The sequence below is a fragment of the Carassius gibelio genome, chromosome A21, assembly GCF_023724105.1.
Source record: "Carassius gibelio isolate Cgi1373 ecotype wild population from Czech Republic chromosome A21, carGib1.2-hapl.c, whole genome shotgun sequence".
In the NCBI taxonomy this organism is placed as follows: Eukaryota; Metazoa; Chordata; class Actinopteri; order Cypriniformes; family Cyprinidae; genus Carassius; species Carassius gibelio.
This window is the reverse complement of record NC_068391.1, coordinates 733,175-743,396: the sequence shown is the minus strand read 5'-3', so window position 1 is coordinate 743,396 and position 10,222 is coordinate 733,175. Positions and strand designations below refer to the sequence as shown.

Sequence of the window (10,222 nt, the reverse complement as noted above, 5' to 3'; positions counted from 1 at the left end):
TTCCTGTAGTGCTCTTGTGTTGTGCTCTGCAGTTCATATCATCTGATGAAGACGAGGACAGATGCAGGACTGCACTGTGGTCAGCAGGTGGCGCTATGATGATAGATTTGACCTCTCTGTAGCCAGAGATGCTCCACAAACTCAACCTTATGAGACAAGACCAGATATATATGTATATAAAAGTATGGTCGCATTTTCCGTCGTTATCAATAAACTTAATGAAACGTACGACCAAAGTTCGTTAAGAATGTTTCGGGAAACGAACTGCTGCTGCACGTTAAAGACTAAGCTTCTTACAGACTGATTATACCTTTTACTGAAAAGAAAAAAAACTGCATATGGAAATATAGGCCTATAATAAAACAATATGTATTTTATCTGCTATTAAAATTAAAGACTAAATGAAAGTAGAGTTAATGAAAAACACAAAAGTTTCGAGTTCAAACCTGTCAGATGAGATGAGCTTCTACAGTAACTCCTTCTTCTTCTTGTACTTTATTTACCTCAGAATTAATGACCGTTAAATTCTGTTTCGATCTTTTGCCGCTCTTACTGAAGAAGACCGCCAACAGGCGCAGTCACGTGACCCTCGTTACTTTACTCAGCGCCGTTCAGAATGGACCAATCAGAAGAAAAAAATATTTTATTTCAGAATAAGACAATTTATTTGATCGTATTATAAATATTTTTACATTTAAATTAATACATTTAACAGACATTTTTATCCAAAACTACTTAATAATTTCCTAAAGCAAACTGTCAAAGAAACAACGTATTTGGTGTTTTGGTGTCAATTAATTAACTTTTAATGAACGTTTGTGTCTCAGACGATCTTTCGGGAATATAATGTCCTTTGCTTGAGTTTATTGACGTCTGCGCACGAGAACCAATGAGAGTCGAGGCGGAGCGCGAGAGCCAATCAGTCGCGAGACCGTTCTGCGTCAGTGACGTGCCGTCAGTGCGTGCGCAGAGCTCGCGTGCCCTTGGTGTTTGTTGAACTTCAGAATCAGTATTGTAAGGTATGATTGACGTTCAGCCTTGATTTATGCTGTTGACTGTGTTTGCTGTGAAGTTTATTTGTGTGTGAACACGAGACAGAGTTCCCTGAGAGAGAGAGCTGTTCACACATCGCCTAGATTTCCTCAGCAAACCTCAAATCCTCTTTCACTCCAGATATTCTTGTGTTTAAACTGAAGATTGGAGGTTTTTCACTCCAGAACGCGATGTTTTTGCTCTCCCTGATTCCTGCTTCGTCATTGTGATGATTTGTGAACTCGATATTTTTCAGAAACTGTTTCTGTTATCAAGACTGAACAGATAATGAAGCAGATCCAAGGACACTCCTGTTCTTCATATTATAGTTCGCTTACAGAAGAATTAAAGAATCGCAGAATTCTAACAGTTCTTAAAAGAAACTCTCAGTGCCAAACCAGTCAGAAGCTCCAGCTGAAATAATAAATCTTTGTTAGACAAATCATGTCACAATACAATCTTGGTCTTTTAAAACGAGTTTAATTTTCTTGACATGAATGATGTGATTTTCATGTTCTGATGTGTTTGAACTCTATTGAAAGACTCCGGTAGAAATAAACATTAGGAAAGTGTCTGATGATGCTGTGTTATATGTTATGTCTTATTGGTGTCTCTTCTTCAGGATGGGTTTCCTGCTCTCCAAATCCCTCGAGCAGAACCTGCAGAAACAGCAAGAGTTCATGCTGCTCAACACACGCCTGCAGGTGCAACACACACACACACACACACACCACTCTCACACATACACACACACCTCTCATACCCATCACCTCACGCACACACAGTCACACACACACACACACACACACACACCACTCTCACACATACGCACACACAGTCACACACACACAGTCACACACACACACCACTCTCACACATACACACACACCTCTCACACCCATCACCTCACGCACACACAGTCACACACACACACACACACACACACCACTCTCACACATACGCACACACAGTCACACACTCACCCATCACACACTCACACCACTCTCACACATACACACACACACACACACTTCTCACACCCATCACCTCACGCACACACAGTCACACACACACAGTCACACACAGACACACACACACAGTCACACACACACTCACACATCACACACTCACACCACTCTCACACATACACACACACCTCTCACACCCATCACCTCACAGTCACACACACTCTCACACACACACACACACACACTCACTCACACACACACACTCTCTCTCTCTCACACACACACCTGTCACACACACCTGTCACACACACCCGTCACACACACCCGTCACACACACCCGTCACACACACCCATCACCAGGGCTGGATTGGGGGGAGTTTCATGCTCAAGACCGAACCACATTTTCCTTGGTGGAATACCAAATTAACACTTTTTCCAAATTGGTTAAATGAAGTAGTTCAGATTTTCCTATTGTGTAGTTTTTTATTAATATCATAATTCAACAAATAATGTAAAAGTTTAAATAATAATTCACTGAAGCTGAGAAGTTAACAAAAATATTCCAGTATTCCACAAGGATAGGTTGATAAATTAACTAAGGCAGAAAAAAAGTATAAATAAAGCATTTGAAATGTATTCCACTCTTCCACAAAGAGGCATATTGAACTAATGTTTACAGTTCAGGTCACAGTAGTTTACGGTTACACTGCGAACAGCATCAGTAGCATCTGTAGTCACCCTAATCAGTGCACTGGATTCAGCCACTTTACTGATAGCCGTGTCGTTGCTTATAGACGTGTGGATTTCCTTCTCTGTGCACATGAACAGGAAAGCCTCCAAGCTGTCCTGACTCAATGAGCTTCATAGACAGCAGATCAAGCGTGAGTTTTGTTATCAACAGTGTTGTGCAAGTTACTTCTAAACTGTAATACATTATAGATTACTTGTTACTGTCATTTTAAAGTAATTCCTTACAAAACAATTCTGAGACAGTAATATTGTAATGTGCTACATGACTCCTGTATTACTTTTGAGTTACTTTCACCAAAATAACTACAGAAGTAGAACTTAATATTCTGAAATGTCAAAATGTACTGCAGAGCATTGTGCATCCAGTAGAGGATGATATGATGTAGCATAATGACTGGGGCTATCCAGGCTACTAACAATATAGCTTATAATTGGCGAAAGTGAAGTCTCAAGACAATGCAAGACAGGATGACATCCAGAATCACAAACAATCCAGGTCTGTTAAAAGTATGGTAAAGGTAAAGTGATTATCTGGCAATATCAGTGAATTGCTTGGGTCTGTTCATATTACACACAACAGGAATATAAATGTAAATGCCTTATGCAATTGTAAAATGACAAGATGTGCATACGTCCATTTTGTGAATGTGCAGTCTTCTGCTATCTTTACCCATTATTTCCACCGTCCAGTCGAGCACAGAGGCTGAAATCATGCCCTAAACACACCTTCATTGCACTACGTCACACAATACAAGAGATGAATTTAAAAAAAATGGCTAAACAAATATATCAGAAAATGTCGTTTAATCTTTATTTGCGTGAACCCCACACGCATCTATTAACTGACCATGAACAGATATATATATATATATATATATATATATATATATATATATATATATATATATATATATATTTTTTTATTTTTTTTTTATTTTGCTGCATCTTTGATTCTTTAATGTCTTGCTGTTTTCTTCTTTTCTTTTCTTTGAACAATTACATTTTGTGCTAAAAGTGTGTTGTATCGCAAGCGTTACTGAACATGTCCGGAGTAAAATATTACTGAAAAATTTATTAATAATGCTTTACACTACTGCTTTATAGCAAAAAAGTAATATATTACTGTAATGTATCACTTTAGTAATGCGTTACTCCCAACATTGGTTATCAATATTAAATTGCGTAATATTTGCAAAGTCTATGAATCGCCATGTATTGGGTGATTCACAAAGGCTAATATTTTAATTAAATTGTATATTTTGCTTGTGAATAGGTTGACAAAGGTATAAGCTGAATAATTACTTTGCTAATTCTAATCATTACTAGGCCTATATCTTTTTACCAGTTGCCTATTGTGTTTGTCCTCTTGAAATTGCATCTGTAAGCTCCAATGCCTTTCTTTTCTTCAACCTGGCTTTTTCAGCCAGGAAAATACGGGCTATGGACCCAAGCAACTCTATGGGAGGGGGGGGGGCTCCCTCATATGGAACAACCCATGCAGAGGCTGCGGTGTCAGAATGCGAAACGTGTGTAGTGTTAATTAAGAGAAGACAGACTCACTAACGTGACAAATGCAAAAAAGTGAAGCGGTCCACTGGGAATTCTCCCGGCTTTCTAGATTACCCACCCAGGGCCTGCCCATCAACCCCCCCCCGCCCACCAAACACCCCATCACACACACACAACTTACACATACACCCATCACACACACACCCCATCACACACACCTCACATCACATCAACCACCCATCACATAACACACCCATCACATCACACACCTTACACATACACCCATCACACACACCTCACATCAGACACACACCCATCACATCACACACACATACACCCATCACACACACCTCACATCAGACACACACCCATCACATCACACACACCCATCACATCACACACCCATCACACACACATCACATCACACACCCATCACATCAAACACCCATCACATCACACATCTTACACATACACCCATCACACACACACCCCATCACACACACACCCATCACATCACGCCCATCACATCAAACACCCATCACATCACACACCTCACATCAGACACACACCCATAACATCACACACCTTACACACACACCCAACACACACACACACCCCATCACACACACACCCATCACATCACGCCCATCACATCAAACACCCATCACATCACACACCTCACATCAGACACACACCCATAACATCACACACCTTACACATACACCCATCACACACACACCCCATCACACACACACCCCATCACATCACTCCCATCACATCAAACACCCATCACACACACACACAACTCACACATACATATACACCCATCATTCAAACACCCCCACGCACACACCCACACACCTTACACATACACCCATCACATCACACACACATGCCCATCACATCAAACCCACCCATCACACACACACACACACACACACACACACGCACCTGTCACACACACACACACACACACACACACACACCAGAGTAGATCCGTCTGGAGAAAGGCGTGGATGTAGGGTGATTGTAAGATTGCCGTCATGATCAGAGCCTCTGTGTTTTAATGTTTCCGCTGATCTCCAGTTAGTTGAGAGCCAGAAGCCTTTTATTGCAATTGTGTTCTTCACGAAATGCTCTTCTTCTGATGGATCTCGGCCCGTGAGGCAGTCATCATCGGTGACGTTATGAAGAGAAAAATCTCCACCCGCTGACAGATTATGAAGAATTCAGTAAAATATGGTTGTATTTGTTCATTGCCGCACAGCCCACAAATATCAGCTCATAAAGCTCTGATGAGTCACACATTCACTCTCGTTCTTCACCTCTCTCTTCACTGGAAAATTACTTTTCCAGCTTTCGTTTTAGACATGATATCACAGATTAACTATCGTATTTCACTCAAACATCATGAGCTATATGTGTAGCTCTCTCTGTTTCTTACGTCTTCTTCATTGTTATGTACTTTATCAGTAACATAAAGCATTCCAGGCTGTGTAAACGAGCACATTTCTCTCTCCGTGGTCAGATAACCCGACTCCGGTGTGAGTCTGCCGTGGGTTTATTCTCTGGGATGGTCCGTGCAGGTATTTCTGACCCTCAGGTGCGTTCAGACGCTCATAAATACTGGTTATCACCCACAATCTAATAAACGTCTCACAGCTCCTCCAGCTCTTCCAGCAACGTCTGCTCATCTTTCTCAATATTGTTGTAACTCATCATATTTACTGCATTTTTTTTAAGGTAATGAAAAATCATGATCTTTGTTCTCCAGAAATGCCACGAGGTCAGATGTAGAGGAAACAGTCACACAGAGCGTTCTTCAGCTTCAGCATGCGTCTGTAGAAACGGCTCAGGAATAGAGTTCAAATCACACTCTTCTCCACTGCTTTCACGTCTCGTAGTAAAACCACACATTTTTGCATTAATTACGTTTAAAATGACTGATGTTTGTTCCAGTATGACTTGTGACAGTGAGTAAATGATGAAATCTAAAAGCTGGTTTGTGTCTGACAGCGGAAGCGTGTCACGGATGTAACGATGGTTGACCTGACGAGTCCTGCATCATTACGCTGTCAGAGGGATTCAGATGAGAGTGCTGTCCATCCGCTCATAATGCAGCCGTCTCTTTGTCCAGCGGTCAGACGTTTGACCGGCTGTCAGGCGTGTTTCTCCTCTCTTTGTTTGTCACTTCCGCTGCTCTGGAGCTCAAGCTAATGACATTTTAATTGTCCTGAAAAGACAAGATGATGAAATTGTGGGTTACGTGTGTGCTGTCGCTCAGAAAACAGACGGACGCTTCTCCATCCATTCCACGGTTTAACTTCAATGTAGAAGTCTGTTCACAATCACATTCATGCATTCATCAGACTCTTTTACACCAAGAGTCATCAAACCCTCAGCCACATCCGTCAGATTTCAGCATGCTTTTTAGAACTTGATCAACTAATCGCTAGAATATAAGTGGCTTTCATATATTTCTTGTACTTGACACAAACATCTGTATCAAAGCTGTAACTGGAGGCATGTGTTCTGTAAACATGGGTCGTTGGTCATCAGGCGCTTCATTGCGGTCTGTCGCTCAGTCTTTCGTCTGCTTTACGGTTAACAGAGCCGTCCAGAAATCTTCACACGTGGCCTTTCAGGAAAATGTCAGTGAGTTTCCCTTCGGAGCAGCTGTGTTTTCACTTCATCACCTCCACGTCGCTCTTCGTCTCATTGAATCAGAGTTGATCTCTGGACTGATAAAGAGACATCATGAAGGACTCATCAGTGCCGGAGCGGCTGCAGTTAAATGAATGTGTGTTTGAATACCTGCTGAAGCTCATTTAGATGATTAACCTGACAGGAATCAATGAAACTCATCCGTTTTGCTCGTAGAGTTTACTCCTTTGTTCTGGAGAGTAAAGAACAGATTGTGACTGTGAGCAGAAGCATTCATAGATATTCTGTGAAGTGGAAATCATCCTGTGTTTATACACCATTCGTACTGGTGCTTTGTGTTTACTGTAGTAAAACCAGCATCTCCTGCGATCCTGTAAGTGTCACTAATCAGTGCTCGACAGGAGTAAAGAAGATGTTTGCCTCCTGCTGTAGATGATGTTTGTGATGTCTCCTCCGGTTCTGCTCATGCGCTGAAGTTAAGTTTTTGATTTACCTGTAAGTGAATATACGAGTCTGATTAAAACATTCAGTTTCTATAAACAGGACTTTCATAATCTGAAATCAGTGTTGGAGGCACAAACTCTTTCAGCTCAGATGAGGAGGAGACCTCGGCGCACTCAGCTTGATTAGCACTTAAGCTGATTGGTTAAAGCTAATTAATACCTTTTTGTCAAGTGGAATGGTGCTAAATGATTGGACTCTGAGGGTGGTTGGGGGATCGTTGACTTCACCTCTTTAACAAGCTTTATTCCTTGTAATTTACATCATTTTGTACGGAGGAGCCTCACATCGCCGTCATCATAACAGAACTGACGAGTGTGAAATCAGGGAACCTGTAATCGGTCACAGCACGTCTGATTCACAGCTGTGTCCAGCTTACCATCAAATTAAAGCTGCGTATAGAAACTCCATGTAAAGTCGTGTCAGAACTTCCGCTTGCCGACAGGAAGTGGCTTTGATGAAGCGCGTCTGACCTGGAGACAAAACATGTAAATGTGAGATGTTAACACAGGTCTCATACACATGCAATTATGCTAATGAGGACTGCTGAATAATCAACTACGTGGTTGTTCATTTGCATATTGTCGGTGACAGATAAAAGCTGCAAATGGTGTTACATTTGGGCATGTAAAGAAAAATGTAAAGAGAGACTGAATGTGAGAGTGTGAGAGAGTGTGGGCGTGAGTGATTGAGTGAGTGTGATTGTGTGAGAGTGAGTGGAAGTGTGAATGAGTGCGTGTTTGTGTGTGAGAGTGAATGTAAGAGTGTGAGTGAGTGTGTTTGTTTGTTTGTTTGTGTGAGTGACTGAGTGTGTGCAAGAGTGATTGAGTGTGTGAGAGTGAATGTGTGTGTGTGTGTGTTTGAGTGAGTGAGAGTGACGTGAGTGAGAGCGTGTAAGTGAGTGTGTGTGAGAGAGTGAGTGTGTGTGTGTGTGAGAGAGTGAGAGTGACTGAGTGAGAGTGTGTGTGTGAGAGAGTGAGTGAGTGTGTGTGAGAGAGTGAGTGACTGAGTGATTGAGAGCGTGTGAGAGAGAGAGAGAGAGAGAGAGAGAGTGTGTGTGAGTGAGAGTGACTGAGTGAGTGAGAGGGTGTGAGTGAGATAGAGAGTAAGTGTGTGTGTGAGTGAGAGTGACTGTGAGTGATTGAGAGCGTGTAAGTGAGAGTGAGAGAGAGAGTGAGTGAGAGTGACTGAGTGAGAGTGTGTAAGTGAGTGTGTGTGAGAGAGTGAGAGTGACTAAGTGAGTGAGAGCGTGTAAATGAGTGTGTGTGTGAGAGAGTGAGAGTGACTGAGTGATTGAGAGCGTGTAAGTGAGAGTGAGTGAGAGAGAGAGTGAGTGTGTGTGTGTGTGTGTGTGAGTGAGTGAGAGTGACTGTGAGTGAGTGAGAGGGTGTAAGTGAGAGTGAGAGAGAGTGAGTGTGTGTGAGTGAGAGTGACTGTGAGTGATTGAGAGCATGTAAGTGAGTGTGAGAATGAGAGAGAGAGTGAGTGTGTGTGTGTGAGTGAGTGAGAGTGACTGCGACTGATTGAGAGCGTGTAAGTGAGAGAGAGAGTGTGTGTGTGAGTGAGAGTGACTGTGTGAGAGTGAGTGTGTGTGTGAGAGAGTGAGAGTGCCTGTAAGTGAGTGAGAGCATGTGAGTGAGAGAGAGAGTGAGTGTGTGTGTGAGTGAGAGTGACTGAGTGAGAGGGTGTAAGTGAGAGAGAGAGAGAGTGAGTGTGTGTGAGAGAGTGAGAGTGACTGTGAGTGATTGAGAGCGTGTAAGTGACAGTGAGTGAGTGTGTGTGTGAGTGAGTAAGAGTGACTGAGTAAGTGAGAGCGTGAGAGAGAGAGTGAGTGTGTGTGTGTGTGTGTGTGTGAGTGAGTGTGAGTGAGTAAGAGTGACTGTGAGAGCGTGAGTGAGAGAGAGAGTGAGTGTGTGTGTGAGTGAGTGAGTGACTGAGTGAGAGGGTGTAAGTGAGAGAGAGAGAGTGTGTGTGAGAGAGTGAGAGTGACTGAGTGATTGAGAGCGTGTAAGTGAGAGTGAGTGAGAGAGAGAGTGTGTGTGTGTGTGTGAGTAAGAGTGACTGTAAGTGAGAGCGTGAGAGAGAGAGTGTGTGTGTGTGTGTGTGTGTGTGTGAGTGAGTAAGAGTGACTGTGAGAGTGAGTGAGAGAGAGTGTGTGTGAGTAAGAGTGACTGTGAGTAAGTGAGAGAGTGAGTGTGAGAGAGAGAGAGCATTTCTTAAACCATATATACCAGTATACACACACACACACACACAGGAAGTACTGAAGTCAGTGTTTGTGTTCCTGTAGTTGGAGCGTCAGCTGCAGATGCAGAATCAGATGCGTGAGCGACAGATGGCGATGCAGGTCGCCTGGTCCAGAGAGTTTCTCAAGTACTTCGGTTCCTTCTTCGGTTTGACTACGCTGGGTCTCACCATCGGGTCTGTCCACACACACACACACACTCAGAGTTTCTGATGCCTAAGTTTTTATGTGAAGTTAGAATAGACTTACAATAATTTCCATACATTGAACTTGTGCTCCATCAGTAACCCTGGTTCTTATCTCATTGATCCTCAAATAGGGGTGTGATATATCCTAGGTGTTGTTTAGACGAGATACGATTGGAAAATATTTATATTAAAATATTTGTATATCACAAAGACCAATCAGAATATAAAGAATATCAGAAGCTTTGGGAGTTTACACACTGCGAGTCGTCAGAGGTTTGAGAGTGTGTGTGTGTGTGTGTGTGTGTGTGCTGACAGAGCCGTCAGGAAGAGGAGAGCGGCTCTGCTGGCTCCGGTGGTTCCTCTCA

At 42.6% G+C, this 10,222-nt stretch overlaps 1 protein-coding gene across 1 annotated transcript in view; it reads left to right on the top strand.

Annotated features, from left to right (window-relative positions):
* The first annotated feature begins 868 nt into the window (after positions 1-868).
* Positions 869-10,222, top strand: part of plgrkt (plasminogen receptor, C-terminal lysine transmembrane protein) — a 10,652-nt gene continuing 1,298 nt past the window's right edge. The window contains exons 1-4 of the mRNA XM_052537867.1: positions 869-1,019; positions 1,655-1,736; positions 9,715-9,845; positions 10,173-10,222. The exon at positions 10,173-10,222 is cut by the window's right edge and continues 60 nt beyond it. Coding sequence (XP_052393827.1) covers positions 1,656-1,736; positions 9,715-9,845; positions 10,173-10,222 — 262 coding nt within the window. The 5' untranslated portion in view covers positions 869-1,019; position 1,655. The remainder of the gene's footprint in view (positions 1,020-1,654; positions 1,737-9,714; positions 9,846-10,172) is intronic.